Source organism: Lygodium microphyllum, chromosome 25 (assembly GCF_053477565.2).
Source record: "Lygodium microphyllum isolate KBCC chromosome 25, Lygodium_microphyllum_v1.1.10, whole genome shotgun sequence".
NCBI lineage: Eukaryota > Viridiplantae > Streptophyta > Polypodiopsida > Schizaeales > Lygodiaceae > Lygodium > Lygodium microphyllum.
In genome coordinates this window covers 6446715-6465580 of record NC_141159.1, presented here as the reverse complement: position 1 = coordinate 6465580, position 18866 = coordinate 6446715, and the positions used below count along the sequence as shown (strand labels likewise).

At 40.9% G+C, this 18866-nt stretch overlaps 1 protein-coding gene across 2 annotated transcripts in view; it reads left to right on the top strand.

The window, feature by feature from the left end:
• LOC148013871 (uncharacterized) overlaps positions 1-18866 on the top strand; it is an 85747-nt gene that overhangs the window by 40996 nt on the left and 25885 nt on the right. Inside the window, exons 6-8 of one of the 2 annotated variants that reach the window (XM_087666381.1) lie at positions 5962-6092; positions 6192-6290; positions 6370-6432. In XM_087666381.1, the coding sequence (XP_087522507.1) occupies positions 5962-6092; positions 6192-6290; positions 6370-6432 (293 nt within the window). The remainder of the gene's footprint in view (positions 1-5961; positions 6093-6191; positions 6291-6369; positions 6433-18866) is intronic. The other variant, XM_087666382.1, reaches the window with a different exon arrangement.

Sequence of the window (18866 nt, the reverse complement as noted above, 5' to 3'; positions counted from 1 at the left end):
AGAGGCTATGAATTTGGCAGAGGAGGCCAGCAGAATGCATCCTATGGCAATAACAACCAACATATATCGAATGCAAGAGGTAGTGGAAACTTTAGAGACAGGGGGAGATCTGGCCCTAGAGGCAGAGACTCCTGGCAGCAGCAGCGCCCATTTGACAATCCCAATAGGGATAAGGATTGTCACTACTGCGGGAAGTATGGGCATATTGCCAAGGACTGCTGGAAGAAGCAGAGCAATCAGAAAGGCAAACAACATGGACACTTTACTACGTCTAGTCAGGCAGATAATACTTCAGGAGATAGATTGTTTACCATGCAGTATGTAAAAGACAGAACTGCTGAAAAATCCACTGATGATGCAGTTTGGTACATTGATTCAGGGGCATCAAACCACATGACCCCTCGCAGTGATTGGTTCACTGATATGGTGGCTGAAAAACATGGCTATGTCTGTACAGGTGATGACACGCAGCATAGCATTGAGCATAAAGGCAAAGTGCCTATTGTGGTTCATGATGGCAGAAAGAAAAATTTGCATGATGTATTGCATGTTCCTTCGATTACGAAGAACTTACTGTCTGTCGGTTAGATGACGGAGCAGAACTTGCAGGTTAGATTCAATAAGCATGGCTGCTTCATTGAAGAGTTTGGCAATGGATGCAAGTTGATAGCTCGCGGTCACAGGAATGGCAGAATGTTTACTCTTGATACTACGTTACCAGAGCTGAATTCAGCTATGTTTGCCCATGGTTCTGGCACTATCAGAGATTTGGAAATTTGGCACAAGAGAGTAGGGCATGTGAATTTGCAAAGGCTGCAAATTATGCAAAAAAAACAGCTTGTTACAGGTTTACCCAAGTTCCAATATTCAGATATTGGTCATGTATGCGATGCTTCCTAGTTTGGTAGCAGTCAAGGTTGCCATTTGTCAGGTATATCTATGGGAGGCTTGAAGTATTATGCGACATTCATTGATGATTACAGTCGCTATACTTGGGTTTATATTCTGAAGACAAAGGATGAAGTGTTTGCTGTTTTTCAACAGTTTAAAAATCAGGTTAAAAAGGAATTTGACTGCTATATCTCTTGCTTGAGATCAGATAGCGGTGGGGAGTATATATCAAATGAGTTTGACAACTTTCTGGCTGAAAATGGCATACGTAGGCAGCTCACCTGTAGCTACACTCCTCAGCAGAATGGGGTAGCTGAAAGAAAGAACAGGGTCTTGATGGAAGCTGCTCGTGCCATGATGAATGAGAAGAAGATGCCGCTCTATTATTGGGCTGAGGTTGTTATGACAGCCATGTATATCTTGAATCGGACTCCCATTGCAGGTATTCATGAGATGACACTGTTTGAGAGACTGTATGGCTATAAGCCGGATGTAAGTCACATGAAAGTCTTTGGCTGTCTTGCTTATGTGCACATTCCAGATAAGAAAATGAGGAAGTTGGATCCAAAAGTGCATAAGTGTGTTTTCATTGGATATTCGTAGGAGAAGAAGGTATACAAATGCTATGATCCCTCTACCAGGGAGACTTTGGTGAGCAGGGATGTTATCTTTGATGAGATGGGCTCTTGGTATGTATCACCGGTTGTAGTGCCATTGGATATGCCTTCCACTCATGTATCTACAGTTGATTTGCAACAGAGCACTGCTATGACAGGACCTAGTAGTCAGAGTATTCCCATGGACAGGAAGATTGGGGAGCTCACTGTCCACTGACACCAGTATATCAATGAGGGGAAGATATGATGTCTTGGACAACAAAGGAAAAGAGAAAGCTACTGAGGATGCATCTGGTATGATGACACCTGGTAGAATGACTTCTGGCTATGAGTCTGCTGATTCTTTAGACAGTGAACTTGATATTCCGATTGTCTATACGCTTGGCACAAGGCAGAGTAGGTACATTCCGCCTCATGAGAGAGGGGAATCGAGCAGTGCACCACAGCCTAGGCGCTCACAGAGAGTCAGATACCCTGTTGATAGATTGACGTACAGTGGCTACTCTGCAAAGCATTATGCTTACATGACAAAAGTGATGGAGATCAAAGAACCAGGTACATATGATGAAGCAGTGAAAGATGAGAATTGGTGTGCAGCTATGGATGAAGAAATGAATGCCTTGGCTGAAAATAAGGCATGGGATCTTATGTCACTGCCTGAAGGGAAAAAGACCATTGGCTGCAAATGGGTCTACAAAATCAAATGTAAGTCGGATGGCAGTGTGGAAAGGTACAAAGCCAGGCTAGTTGCTAAGGGGTATGCCCAACAGTATGAACTTGATTATGAGGAAACATTTAGCCCTGTTGCCAAGATGGCAACCATACGCACTGTGATTGCTTTGGCTGCTGCTAGAGGCTGGAAATTGCAGCAGATGGACGTTAAGAATGCATTTCTTAACGGTGACTTAGCAGAGGATGTCTATATGGTTCAGCCAGAAGGATATGTTCACCCTGATTTTCAGCATTATATATGCAGGCTGAAAAAGGCATTGTACGGGCTGAAGCAGGCTCCGAGAGCTTGGCATGCTAGGATCAGTAGCTACTTGTAGAGATTGGGATTTGCTGTTGGTAGGGCTGATCACAGCCTATTTACAAAGAAGACTGACAGTGGCTTGGTAGTGCTGGTCATATATGTTGATGATTTGATAATCACTGGTGATGATGACTTGGGCATACAGCATGTAATGAAGATGCTGAAATTTGAATTTGACATGAAGGACCTAGGAGAACTGAAGTATTTCTTGAGCATTGAGGTAGTTCCGGCTGAAAATGGTTTATGGCTGATGCAGAAGCACTATGCTATGGAAATGCTGAAGAAGTATGGCATGGCTGAATGCAAACCATTGGATACACCTCTTGATCAGAATGTCAAGCTAGACATGAGCACTGGAGTTGAAGTAGAGGATGTGACTATGTATAGGCAGATGGTTGGCAGTCTGACTTACTTGACCATCACTAGGCCTGACTTAAGCTATGTTGTAGGGCTCATAAGCTAGTTTATGCAGAAGCCCAGAAAGCTGCACTTGGATGCAGTTAGATGCATTATGAGATATGTTAAGTCCACTGTAGAGTATGGGCTGTTTTATGTCAGAGATAAGCCCTTGAAACTCATTGGATACACGGATGCAGATTGGGCAGGATGCTCATATGACCGTAGATCTACGAGTGGATATGCTTTTGGATTTGGTAGCAGTGTGATTAGCTGGAGCAGCAAGAAGCAGCCTACGGTTGCTTTGTCCAGTATTGAGGCAGAGTACAGGGGTGCTGCATTGGCAGCATGCAAGATTTCATGGCTACTCAAGCTTATGGCTGATTTGGACATACAGGTGGATGCTCTAGTAAAATTACTATGCGATAATCTGAGTAGTGTACTCTTGGCCATGAATCTAGTATATCATGCCAGAACGAAACACATAGAGGTACACTACCACTTCATCAGAGAGATGGTTCTTGCAGGACGAGTTGATCTCATGCATGTAAAGACTGATGAGCAGGTTGCGGATATCTTTACCAAGTCCTTGGGTAAAGATAAGTTCAGTGTTTTTAGACAGCTGCTTGGTGTGCAGATGCTGCCTTGAGCTTGAGGGGGAGTGTTAAGACTTCAAGCTCGATCTACTATCTTTGGTATGACCATACTCGACACTTGAGTTATCCAGCTGTACTACATGATGCAGACATTAAATAAGTTGGTGGTTGGGACTTAGCTGTTTGGTGTGAATGGTCCTAAACCTTAAGTTGTAACTATTCTCTTTAGTGATGTGTGGAATGGAAGAATAGTAGAAATGTGTGAGAGCTCATTGCTCTACAGTGTTGAGTCCAACCCTCTTTGTCTCTGTTTCAGACTTCTAACAACAACCTCCACAATACTGGAGTGATGCTTCAACAATCTCTAGTAGCCTTTCCCTCACTGATATGGGCAAGTTTTGCCAAGTGAGAGCCTTCTAAATGCAAATTTGAGCAATTTTCAGCCCAATTAAATTAGTTTTCAGAATATTAATTTTGAAAATTAAGCTAAGCATTAATTATTACTTAGAAAAATATTTCTTAAAACTAACAATTAAATTGGCTAATTTGTCACCCAAGTATTCATGAGTAGTTATTAGCCTTAGAATTGGCATTGATTAATTAATTAATGTCTAGTTTCTAATGCCACCACTAACATTAATAGCTAATAAAATTATGTAGACCAGAATCTGTCACTAGGTACCACCCTATATCTATTAAGTACAACTTATTACAACTTTTGTTGCTGACACCCAATAGCATCTCAAGGTTAGAAACCATGAAATTAGCTTTCAGAAATAATCTAAAGGGCACCAAATGTAAAATAAGTTGCACACACATGAAGTAGATGAAAGGGAATATAAGTAGGATTTAGATTGGCTTATATAGCTTTCAAGGTTTAGGTATTGGTTCGTGGACTTGATAGTACTGCTAGGATTATGTATGAAGCTATTAGTTATGTGGAAAATTTCAAAGTGCACACATATTCATTAGGATTAGCACCTTGTGGGCAAGGTAGGCTACTCACTGCACAGGAGGACTAGAATGCTCTTGTATGGTAGAGGACACACAATAGGCCCCAAAGGTTGGCATCCTTTTCGGTATTTCTTTGTCATTATTCAAAGCTTGCATAAACCACAAAGAACTTGCTCTCACAAACTAGCATTTAGCAAGTATAATTCATTTCAATACATGATATTATCAATCCAATCAACTTTCAAAAGTGACATTGGAGGTGTAAGTTTAGTCCCACATTGCTCTATGCTGCAAACAATGCGTAATTCATGCAAAACTCAATTTCAAACTAATCTAATATTCTTTACAAAGCCTCAGCCCTAGTCAATCATCAATCGTAGCACTTTCTCCTAACCTTTGCACACCTAATTAATTCTCTATCAAATTGAGTAAATTGAGATCTACGCTTCAGATCTACATTGTTGCAATACCAAACCAACATTGAATTCATACCTAAAACAAAGGGAAATTGCTCCATTCCATTAGGTATTGCCTTGAATTCCCCTAATTTTCCCATGCATTTCTTATGATAGAATGATTGTATTTCAGTAATTTTACGTGGCACAATTGATCCATAGGGGCGTAGTCATCTTGTCAGCTTTAATGGTGGCCTCCAACCAACTATAGAGTATTCAAAAATACACTTGAATACTTCAGCCTGCCAAACCCTAAAAATGATAGCCATATTTGAGCCCAATTTCATAGAGCATTTACTTAGACAGTTGTATTGCATAGTTCCCATGTAATCCCACAGTTTTCATCTCACAAATAGAGGGATTCCTTGTGATGAAGCTGTGAGAACATCACTTTTTCACGACAAAGTTACCCAAAAAGTGCATTAGGCTTGAGATCTCAAAGGAGAAAAGAGAATATCAATCCATATGTTTGTAATAACCTATTTTTCTAAGATTTAGGTTAAAAATGACAGCATACCTTGTTGCAAATGGAGTTATAGAGCTGCCCAATGCATTCCCCATGCTAAGATGAGAAGATTGGCTACTATCCCAACTCCATATGTACTATGAACTCATATTCTATGGCTGAAAACTACAGATTTTGCAGCAAAGAAGAGAAGAATGACCATCTCCAAACTTGTGCTTCTCAAAATGAGAGAGAAGAAGACCCCAAATAGCCAAGATCAGCTTTCTCAAATGAATAACTAGCTGCTCCTTAATCCAATCTCATTTTTTTATTGAGAGCTAATTAATGACTTGGCCAATAACCATAATAGTTAACGGATTAGACAAAATGCCTTCCAAAATAATATTGAAATTATTACTGCAGAAATCTATTATCTTCACTTGTATTCTAGGAAAAGATATTGTACTTATATGACAATTAGATTATATAATGTGCTCGCTAATATTGAAGTATTACTAAATACCTTAGGAATGGTGTTTAGTCACCATGTCTCACCTCTCTATGTCATTGGCAGTGCAAATATTTAGAAATTGATCTAGAGAGTGCTTGTGTGGCTGGTAAAGCAGCTCATGAACAACTTTTGAAAGTTACATATGAAAAAGACATGGCAATTCTTGATCTTGAACAAGTTGTACGAAAGCTTGAGTAAGTTGATTCTATGTCAGCATATATGTGCTTTTCAAATGAGATCTGAAACCAATATATTCCTGCATTTGTACTAAGGCTGTCCCATTGGTTTTGCAGGGAGGACATTCACATAATCCAAGAGGAAAGATCTGATGCTCAAAAAAGCTGGAATGGGGAAAAGTTGGAGCTGCAGAATTTGATAGCTGACGTTGAGAGGTTCTTCCAATTGGACAAGCACTCAAACTCTTTTACATCATGACATGCAGATTGCTGAATCATAGCTCCTCTGTTGCAGCATTGGTGACACCTTTAACTGGTGTCTGTCAAATCTTTTGATTTCATCTAGACTTCTCTTGAGGTTGTTATGAGAGTAAAACAAATACACTGTATGCATCCTTGCATTTCCCTGTTTACTATTTCAAAGAAAGAATTCATCTACTTCTTTTGAATCATGAAAGCATAGTAGCAAAACAACTATGCCAGTTGCATATTTTGGGGGATCAAATACAAGCATCCCATGCTGCATGCTCTCACACTCATGCTGATGATATCTGGTTCTATCTATTGCCTTCTATGCCTGCAAATGACTGTAAGGATGAGACTGAGGGGTGGCCTCTGACGATATGATACTCTAGGGCCTAGAAGGCTTACCCCAGATGTAGGTTTGTATCACCTGAAGTTCATTTTGTTGGCTCATGGAAATCTGAAACTCCTAATGGGCTTCTGTAATTGGGCCAAGTATTGTTGTTCCTGTCAGCCACTCCTGACAAATCTCTATAATATTCTACCTTTGTATCTTCATTTGCAATGCTCTGACAGAAAGTTCTTGCCAAGTTAGAAATCTATAAAGAATGTTTCATATGCGAGATCACATTTAGAAAAACTACTTTCAATGAAAAGTCATAAGGAAAGAAATCCCAAGTCTAAATACAAGCCATTCTCCTTCTCCATCATGTCTCTTACCATGAGAAGTACCTCTTGGTTGCCTTCTTGGTGACCTACAAATCTGGGAATCATTGCTGAGACTTTTATGCTCAAGAGCACATAACACATCCCATTGATTATCAATGCAAGATATGCCACATGTCATGTTACTTACTGTGGGATCACATTCCAAGTGGAAAACCTCATATATCATGACAGAAGGGATCAATGTCGATGCTGATTTTGCTTCAGTTGTACTTTTTCAGCTAGAATATCAAGAGTGCCCTCATCAAGAAAATCAGCCAATACTGCAAATGAATCTAAATCCCTACGCTCCACTTTGGACGTGGAGGGATCATTTCCTTGCTTCTAGGTAGCCGTTGGATAATGATGCTCCCAAGGGGCGATTGCTTTACCACAAGGAGGACAACATTCCACTTCAACCCATACCAAGCATTACTGCTAGAGTAAAAATTGGAAATCCACCAACGATCTCCAAGCCACAACATGAACCAAGAATCTATTGAAAAACAAAAACTTTGTCTAGAAGAACATCTTGATATCTTGTCAATTTGAGCATTACCTTATAAAAGCCTTGTGGGCCAACAAAGATTTTTTCCATACAATCCCCTTGCAAGATGAAGTGTAATCATTCATGGATCTTGGAAAGCATTGGAATCCTATGAGTGAGAAGAGGATGATCTCTCTCTCATAAAAGGCTATGGGATCACATATATACACAGCCTATGGGATCTACCCAGACATAGATATACACCACTGACTTTTGAGTCCTCTTGATAGCTTGCCAAGGAGGGGCATAGATGTTAGCTTGGTTTGATTTACATAGCTTTAGCATGGACAAGCTACCCCCGTTCCAGTACTCACTTGATGCACCATCGCTTGCCTTGGGTGGCTTAGAGATAGGCAGGGTTATCAAGATGGATCTCACCCAGCTAGACATTAGGAGGACATGGTTGGCACCAATACAAGAGTTAGGGACGAAGATGGCTTTCTATAGAGAGTATCTTCTCCATACTATAGATGATGGATTTATTGTTTGGCCAAGATACATGGACACCCACCTCTCACATGGTATTAGATGTGTTATTGGTCAATTGTGTACCTCTTCATACCAGTTAGAGATTGAGATTGGTAGATATACAGATCCATACTACAAGAAGAGTGCATATGCTAGATCTGTGAGCTAGAGTCAAAGATAGAGGAGCACTATGTTTGCCAATGCTCAATATACTACAAGATCCGAAGCCGTTTCCACTGTCTATATAGATATGGGTTTGGGCCACTATCTAGAGTCATGGATTTCACTGACTAGTAGTGCCTTGGTCTCTTCTTCCAGGAGATACGATGATTTCGGGATTCGCTCCTTAGGAGTATAGCTGTTCTAGGAAGTCGGGGTCCCACCTAGAGGTCGGTTATAGATTTCTTTGTGGGAGAGACTCAAGAGTTTCAGCATAGTCACAGTTTCAATCATCTATATATATGCGAGGGATATTGATTAGTCGAGGTGTCTAGCTTAGCGGATCCAATTGTCATAGATCCCAACATGGGTGTCTGACTACATTTCCATAGGCAAATACTGCCCAGGCTAGAGCTAGGCCATCTACATCCCCATGAGATTGTGTCAACTAGAGCTCTTTACTTCTTAATTAGAGTTCTCCTTACTTCTAGCTTTTAGTCTCCTTGTATTGTTTATTACATTTTGCTTTACTGTTCTTTCTAGACAATTGTACCATTATATAAATGATTGTAATGTTGGAAAATGAAAGCCAGTTATGGAGGAGAGAAAAGAGAGACAATGAGAGTGTGCTGAAGCAAAAGAGTAGAGTGTACTTGCTGAACTGAAAGAATGAGAATAAAAGGTACAAGATAGGTCTAAGATAGACATAGCTGTAACTCAACTAGAGTTAACTAACTCAACTCTAACTCTAAGAGTGGTGACACAACTCATAACTTTAGTTGTGTTCACACTAAGAATAGAAAAAGAACTAAAGACTAAAACATTGGGGTAGCAAGTTTAAGGACTTGCGAAAAGCCTCAGACTTCTCACGGGGTAGTGCCCTGGTGAAAATGTCTACAACATTTTCCTGTGTAGAAACATGCATCAAGTTAATCTCTCGTGCATAGCATCTCTCTTTGACATAATGGTAATGCACCTCAATATGTTTTGTACGAGCATGAAACACAGGATTTTGTGCCACTGTAATAGCACTCTGACTGTTAGAAAGAATGGGTGTAGGACCCTTCAATGGTAAATGTAGATCAGCCAACAATCTACGCAACCATACACATTCCACTATTGCCGTGAAGGCTGCCCTGTACTTAGCCTTACAGGACGAGGTAGCCATTGTAGGTTGTTTCTTGCTTAGCCATGAAATGCATGAACAGCCCAGAAAGAAACAGTGTCCACTAGTAGACTGCCTAGTGTCTACATCACCAGCCCAATTTGAATTACTGTGAGCATGTAATTGCAAGTCTCCTCCTTGGGAAATAATAATGGATGTGATTGAGTATCTTACAAGTATGTGAAGATCTGCTTAACAACTTGCCAATGTATAGTCCGTGGACTATGCATATACTTGCTCACTCGAGATACTGCATACTGAATGTTAGGGCGTGTGTTGCAAAGATAAATAAGACAACCAATAGCCTAGCTGTAAATTGCATCATCAGATATCTCTTCACCATCATGCATAGATAGCTTTAAGCCGGGCTTCATAGGAGTGCACATAAGTTTGCAATCTTGCATATTAAACCTTTATAATAGCTTATCCACATATTGTGACTATGACACGATGATACCATGTTGATTTTGGGTGAATTGAATTATGCGTATCTACATGTCTTTGGATGTGAGACATTCTGCCATGTGTCCAAGGACTAGCAGACTAAGTCAGATCCTAAGAGTGTCAAATGCATTTTCCTTGGCTCTGGAGATGTAGGTGAGATGGGTTACCGTCTCTGGAATCCATAAGCACAGAAAGTCATCTGCAGCCATGATGTAGTCTTCCATGAAGACAATATGCATAGGTAGCTTAAGAAGGTGGTAGAGATACGCAGGGTTATATTCCAAGAGGAGCCATGTGCTCATGCATAGCCAGTTGGACAACTTGCAGTAGCAGTTGGTATACATGGCCAGGATATTGGATAGGCAGCAGAGCCTACAGTGAGACAGTCTACTAGAGCTAGACGTCCACTTGATAGATTTGAGCACTCGATGCATTATATCTTGGTTATAAATGCAAGAAAACCACTCACCTATGATGAGGCTATACGTAAGGGTGACAGTTACTCCTAGGAGAGGGCTATGCAGTCTGAGATAGACTCCTTGCATAAGAATATGACTTGGGATTTGGTTGCACTGCCTCACAATAAGAAGGCTTTGCTATGCAAATGGGTGTACAAGCTAAAAAGTACCCCTGGACACCCCAAGTCGGCTTATAAGGCAACACTTGTTGCTAAGGGTTTTAAACAGGAGCATGGAGTTAACTTTGATGAAGTCTTTTCTCCTATGGTCAAAATGACCACCCTATGCTTGATTTTGGCCTTAGTCGCGCAACTTGACTTAGACATGTATAAAATTTGTCAAGACTGCATTCTTGCATGGGGATTTGCATGATGAGATTTAAATGGAGCAGTTCAAGGGCTTGCAGAACCTGGCAATGAGCACTTAGCGTGCAAGTTGAAGAAAAGTCTTTATGGCTTGAAGCATGCACCTAGGGAGTGGTATCATAAGTTTTATGCCTTTATGCAATCACAGTGATAAAGCAGGAGTGCTATGGATTCGTGTCTTTACACGAAGAAGGCAAGAGCTTTGAGATAAAGGATTTGGGACAGGCCTCTCACATTCTTGGTATGCACATTAAGCACGACAAGCATCAGGGACTACTCTACCTCTCACAAAGGGAGTACATTCATAAAGTCCTTGAGTATTTCCGCATGTAGGACGTGAAGCCTATTGGCTGTCCATTACCTTCTTATGTAAAGATCTCACATGCCGATCGTCTACAGACAGTCTGATGACAAATGAGCAGAAGAGGGTCAAGATGGCTAAGGTCCCTTATGCATCAGCTTTGGGCAGTTTGATGTATGCATGATAGCCACTCATCCAGATATTGCCTTTGCAATTGGTGTTGTGGCATGCTATATGGCTACACCTGGCAAGAAACATTGGGATGCCGTGAAGGGTATCATGAGATACCTGAAAGGCACAACAGATATGTGTATTTGCTATGGCAGCCAAGATACAAGAGTTGTGGGGTACACCGACTCCGATTATGCAGGACATGCAGATAGTAGGAAGTCCACTTCTGGCTATGTATTCACCTATGCTGGAGGTGCTCTCTCTTGGATGTCCAGGGTCGAGAAGTGTATGGCTCTCTATGGTTGATGTCTCAATGGGAGGCTCAAAAGCCAAATGCTTTTTAGGAAATCATACAAGAAAATAGGTGAGCATTACTTGGGAGTATTTGAGAGAGTTTTGTGGGATAATGATAAATATTGTAAGCACACTAAAACTTACATTTCTAAGGATGGAGGTTTGGAGACACCTTGATGTCTTTGTGAAGCTCCTCAAGCAACAAAAGACAGCATGTAAATATCCAAAAGAGTTCAAATATTTGATTACAAATCTTATTCAAGCAATAAAGAAGGCCTGGGGAGAAAAGAATATTACATTTTATTTGGTAAGAGAGAATATTTAATCTAAGTTTTCTTTGATAAAAATTTCAATGGTATAAAATGATTATTACTCTCTTGTATTTGTAGCATATCCTTCATATCCATGGGCCTTACTTTGTGAAGGAAAAAGGACCCCTAGCAACTTATAATAGCCAAGGCATGGAAAAATCTCACTAACAAGCACGTAGAAGTTTTTTTCAAAGTAGCATAAGACACGGAGGAGTTACAAAAAGCATTGAGGCGGAGTATGTTATAGCCTCTGAGGCTTGCAAGGAGGCCATATGGTTGGTCCGTTTGGTTCATGACCTTGGAATTGATTCTATACCTATGCTGCATTCGGATTCTATGAGTGCTATTCAGCTAGCCAAGAATCCGGTCTTCTATGTAAAGATGAAATACATTGAGGTGAGGTATCACTTCATACATGGGGTCATGGAGGACAAGTCTATTGACCTTGTCAAGATCTCTACTGACGAAAATCTTGCAGATCTGCTCACGAAAAGCCTCACTTCTCAGCACTTTGCCTTCCTCAGGAAATTGATGGGCATTGGATGAGATGACATTTTTTCTCATCATATTATACATGTATACATTGTACTATCTTTTTTTTTTTTCACTCATTGGGGCAAATTTACCCTTTAAGTGGGAGGTTGTTGGGGGTAAAGGCGCCTCTGCCTAACCGCCCGTGTATTACTACACTGATAGTATCCGCCACTGCACATTGCAGGTGGCGGGTACCCGTCACCGTCACTTTATTCTTTATTATTTCAGTGACAGTTTGAATAAAGGAAGGCCCAGTCACACATTGTGACTGTTGGAGTTTCCATTTGGTCTCTCTTTCTTTCTTGCTCTTGCTCTTCCGCTATAGCTCTTCCAAGCAAGCTTCGATCCTTCTCACCTTTCACTATTGACAAAAACTTTCTTTGTGCATGGGTCATACAAGTGATAGCCCTTGCTTTCTGAATTATAGCCAATAAATATGCATTTTACAGCCTCGTCAACAAGCTTCCCATGAAGCTCTTTTGGAACATGTGCATAGGCTAGGCAACCAAACACCTGAAAGTAGTCAACCTTGGGTTTCTTGCCATGCCAAGCTTCAAATGGGGTGATCATCTTTAGTGCCTTAGTGGGTGCATGATTCAACACATGATTTGCACATTGAAGGCCTTCTAACCAAAATTTATGAGGCAACCTCTTGCTTTTGAGCATATAACGAGTCATTTCCATAAGAGTGTGATTCTTCCTTTTAGCAACACCATTCTACTGAGGAGTCATTCTAACAGTGGCTTGATGTGTGATGCCATGATCAAGCAAATATGTCTTAAAAGCACGAGACATGTGCTCCCCTCTCTATCTGTGCGAAGAGTTTGCATTTTCAAGCTAGTTTTAGCCTCAAGCTTTACAACAAGATGCTTAAAATACATAAACACATTAGATTTTGCACCCATGTATATGGAGAGTAGTCATTAATAAATGTAACAAAGTAAAGATAACCTCCAAGTGCACATGTCCTTATGGGACCACAAACATCAGAATGAATAAGTTGCAATTTCTGGATAGTACGCATTGCACCATCCTTTTTGAAGGCAAATCTGTGCATCTTGCCCATAATACATCCCTTACATGCATGAGGAGGTGGAGTCTCCACTAGAGGCAATGCATCTACCACATGACACCGCTGAAGCGTCATTAAACTCCCAAAACTCATATGTCCATAGCAAGCATGCCATAGCTTTGCATTTTGCATAGTGGGCTATAGAGTAGTGACTACCAAAGCATCATGAGACTGTGCACCATAGGTATCCAACAAAAACAAATCCTTCTATAGGGTCCCAAATAGTCTGAGTGCATAATCCATATCCTTGTCTCTAACAGTGCATTTGTCATCCTCAAAGATGACCTAAAAGCCATGCTTGTTAAAAGCAAAGATAGACAACAAGTTCTTTGTAATGCCAAGCACAAACAAGACATCTAGAAGCATGAAGTCAGAACCATCTGCAACAGTAATAGTGATTGTCTCAATACTGCAAACATCATAACTGCTGCTGTTCGCACATGTAACACGCTTCCCAGAGCAAGGGCTGAATGCAAAAAGGAAAACAAATAGTTCCTAGAAGTGATGTGCTTTGAAGCTTCACTATCAAAATACCATGTTTGTTTCATTTCAGTAGCATGAAATGCTGAATCAACCATTGAAGAATCATAACTACAAGTCGGAAATGCATAGTCCTGCTCCACAAAGTTGGCTAAAGCATCACCATCAATAGATTTGTTGGCTGATGTCTCTTGAACAGCCAAATAGGAGTCATTTTACTTTTCTTTGGATAATCTCTTATGGCATTCATCAATATAGTGACCTGGCTTCTTGCAATAATGATATTTTTCCTTCTTTTTAGACTCTTTTATGTCTTGGACAGCTTTATTTGATGACTGTCCAGTATCACAATTTTGCTGATTTTTTGCACTTTGCTTGACTTTTCCTTTGCCTTTAAACTTGGAAAGCATAGCTACATCTCCTGAACGCAATGTAACATTCTTTGGAGTATGTTTCTCTTGCAACAAGAGGCTTTCCAACTCCACAAATATAAGGGGTTGTTGCCTCCATCCCCAGCGCCCCCCGCCCCCCCAAAGACAACATCAAAGAGATGCGGAGACCAAGATATAACTCTGAAAGATAGTTCAGTGTGATGTTTACCAATTCAACATCCTAAATGACTTCATCCACATTGAGCAACTGCTTGAACAAATCTTGTATGTAAGGTGATTTGTCATGCTCCGGCATCCATGTTCACATTGGCCAACTCTCTATGGAGATAAGATATTTGGTCTCCTTATGTGTTGCAAACATACGCTCAAGTATATCTCATGTTGATTTTGAGATCTTACAAGTTTTGATGTGTGGAATGATCGATCTTTTCATTGATAAGGCAATCAAAGAAAGTGCATGTGCATCTTTTGAGTCCCATCTCCTCTGATACTCAGTAAGAGGGGGAGGAGGGGCAGCAACACCTGCAGCTTGTCCTCTAGCATTACGCTGAGGTGTTTGAGGTGTAAGACCTCCTAGTCGCTGCAAATCACCTATAACATAGTCCCTTAAGTTCTTTGCTACAAGAAGGTTGCGGACCATAAAACTCCACAATGGGTAGTTTGATCCATCAATTTTGTCCTCCTGAATGAGAACACCAAGGATGTTGCTCTGATCATTAGTCCCCGGACATACCATGCTATTAGTAATGGACAAAAATCTGCAACTAAATACTTCTCTACTGAAGTATAGATTGTACTCCTTAGAATACCAAAAATCCCCTTGGGATTATACAACAAGTACCAAATTGTCACACAAATGCAAAAGTGTGCCAAATTTGATCCAAATCAACACTGAGCCAAGAAATAACAGCAATGCATTGTTGTACCACACCTGCCTCGTAATGCGTGCCCTCAAAAGTACAAATTACAACAACTTGATGCCGATTCTTACCAAGCTTGAATTTTCCAAATTTTTTTGCTCAATTTGATTGTAACAGCAATTAAATGCTAATGTACTGCTTGTTTGTTGCCTTGGAATGCGTGTCGGGCAAAAGCTCCAAATTTCTTCCTAAAACTTTAAAGAAATTAAAGAAATTTATACCTTACAGCTTGAATTTTTACAACAATGTCACCTCGGGGTGCATGGCAACAGTGAATAGCAACTAGAATTTGCCTCATGATGTGTGCCAAAGCCTCTAGGACAAAAAGCCCTAAATTTCTTGCAGAGATACTGATGAAATTGTGCAATGTTAGCATTTTCAATGAAGATTCGCATGTGGGACTGCAAAAATCGAGCAAAAGTCCCAACATTTTTGGCAGGGATATCAAAGACATTGTGAAATTTCTTCAAATTGGTTGTCGATTTAAACTCTAGGAGCAAAAATTGACAAAGCCCCAAATTTTGGGCAACATGAGCTGATATTCAGAAACAGATAGCCAAAATGGATGGAAAATTGCAAAAATTTCAAAAAAATCCCAAATTTGAAAATTAGGGTTTGCACAAATCGTAGGCAAGACTAAGAATATGGCGAATAGAGGTGAGAAAATAAGGGATAGAGCTGAAAACAGCAGCAGCTCCTCCAAAACAGTAGCTCCTTGGGGTGTGTAGGGCTACGTGCAGGCTGAAAACAACAGCAGCTCGTCCTTCTCTTCCTTAGGCACAGAGCTGGTTAATAGTAACAAGACCCTAGGTGGGGCGGCACTGGCTGACAGTGCCTGAATTGAATCCACTTGTAGAACCTTGCTCTGATACCAAATGTTGGAAAATGACAGCCAGCTATGGACGAGAGAAAAGAGAGACAATGAGTGTGCTAAAATAAAAGAGTAGAGTATACTCACTGCTAACTCTAAGAGTGGTGACAACTTATAACTTTAGTTGTGTTCACACTAAGAATTGAAAAAGAACTAAAGACTGAAACACTGGGCATTGCCCATAGAATTGGCAAATTCTAAGATGTAACTCATGGTCTCATGGGTCATTTTGGTCCCTTTGCAAATGTTAATATATCATTTCATCTCTCTCTCTCTCTCTCTCTCTCTCTCTCTCTCTCTCTCATAATGAGTAATTATATCAATTATGAAAGAAGGTACAAGATATTAAGATTACCAAGTGCAAGGTGGCTCTAAGCCATCATGTGTGAACCAAATACAATGGATTTAGTGGAGCAGAAGACGAGAGCAAAAGGCATCTTGGGACTAGACAGGCACAAAGGATCAAGGGTCTTGGTGAGATTTTTTCATGTGAGCTTGGGCCTTCACTACCAATGTCTCTAGTACACCATCTTCAAAGAAGTTTCCCAACACTGCAAAAAGGATTGACCCTTTGGTGGTCAGCCCGCGAGGAGGACACTTGCAATCCCATGGGGTAATGGCTCTACTAGCAGCATCAAAAGCCAGCTGAGCTTAGAGGCTCAGAGGTGTGCAAGGATGGTTGAGTTGATTGTTGTTGTTGCTATTGCTCTAGAGGGGGCGGTGGGTCCTTGGCAATAGTGGGAATGTGAGCAGGTGCATCCGAGGATTTGTCTTGACGACACAAATAAGTGTGAAGGGGGTCCTTTGAAGAAGAAGGTTCAGCAATCATTGCAGGCAAAGAAGTCTCATTAGCTTTTCCCTTAGAGTGACGAATCTGTGTTTCCAAATTTGAAGGAGCAGCAACTTGCTTGCCTTTGGACTGCTGATTGGGCTGAATGATCTGTTGCTTAGCAAAATGGGGAGCCATGTGTAGTGGCATTTTGCAATTTAGACACTCAGCCATGAAGTGACCTAGTTGGCCATAGGAGAAACAATGGCCAGCAAAAGTACCCCACTTAAGTCGGAACCAGAGAAGCCACATGCTTGTGCAACTGAGACGCAACCAATTGGGTTGCTTCTTGGTAGTGTCCCACAATATGCATAGTATGTTTTTGTTGGCTGCCTTCAAATTGAGGGGTACCAACACATGACCTTTGGCAGCCATTGCATCCTTGAGAAGGACCCAATAGATGGCTGGACAATTCTCCACTTCCAACCATATTGGATAGTGTACACCATGAGACAATGTGCACTAACTGTTTCTTGAAGAAGAGGGGCTGCTTTTGGATAAGGAAATCTTGGGCCGAAGTAGAGAGAAGCAGGACCTCATAAAATCCACATGGACCACCAGCAAAGATCCCCTCCACATAGTCAATTTGAAGAATAGAGGTCAGCCATTGATGGATCTTGGTGGGCTTGGGAATCCGATCCATGAAGAAAGATAGCCTAGCTAGGATCGAGACTGAGTGCTATGCAGACTGAGTGCAGAAAAGAAGAGTAGAAAGAGTGAGCAGCAAGAGAGAGAGCACGACACAATCAATATTTGATACAATGACGGGTGTACCACTTTAGGCTTAGATAATATATAAAGTACAAGAGTGTAAGGGTGCATTTACACCCAAACACCGTAAAATGCACGATGAGCCTTTATTCCCAACAACCTCCCACCGAAAGGTAGAGAAAAGAATAAGCTAGGTCTATGTATGTACAAAGGTGAAATACACATATACTATCCAACCCCTATCATCTAGCGGCAATGAGCAAACCGCTCTACTGGAAGACCCTTCGTAAGAAGGTCTGTAGGGTTATTATCTGTATGTACCTTGACAAGTTTAATGCTCTTGTTGTCAAGTACATCCCTAATGTAATGATACTTCACTTGTATGTGCTTTGTCTTTGCGTGAAAGACACGATTTCGTGCTAGCATGATATTACTTTGATTGTCACAATGGAGGATAGGAACCTTTGTAATATCAAGCTCTCTCACTAAGCGTGAAAGCCATAAAGCTTCTTTGCATGCAGACAATGCAACACACTTCTGCAGCCTAGATATCCAAGAGATTGCTCTACCTATGAATGTGAACACATATCCTGAAGTAGATTTCCTGCAATTAGGATGACCATCATAGTCTACATCCATGAAGCCAACAATAGATGACTTCTGCTTATCAAAGCAAATACAGAAATCCTTTGTGCCTTAAGGTATCTCATGATACCTTCACTACTTCCCAATGCTTTTTTCCAGGATATGCCATGTATTTGCTAACCACTCCCACTACAAATGCCATGTCAGGACGTGTAGCAACCATAGCATACATCAAGCTACCAATAGCTGAAGCATAAGGTATCTTGGCCATTTCAGCGTTTCCATCATCAGATGTAGGGTTGTCATCTACACTAACTTTCACATATGGAGGCAATGGTATACCAATGGTTTTTTCCCCTCCATATTGAAACACTACAAAACCTTAGTGACATACTCTTGCCGTGACAAATAAAGAAGACCCTTCAATCTATTTCTAAGTATACGCATGCCAAGAATGTGATTGGCCTCACCAAGGTCCTTCATATCAAAGCTATTGTGTAAACTTGCTTCAAGGAGTCTAGGGCATGAACATCCTTGCCTGCAATCAGCATGTCATCCACATACAAAACCAAGAGAATAAGGCTGCCATCTGCCTTCTTGGTGTATAAGCAATGATCGACTTGAGAGCGATGAAATCCCTGAGATTGCATAAATGTATCAAATTTATGATACCATTCTCGTGGTGCCTACTTCAGCCCATACAAACTCTTGTTGAGCTTACATACCATGTGCTATTTCCTGTATGCAGTAAAATCCTCGGGTTGTTG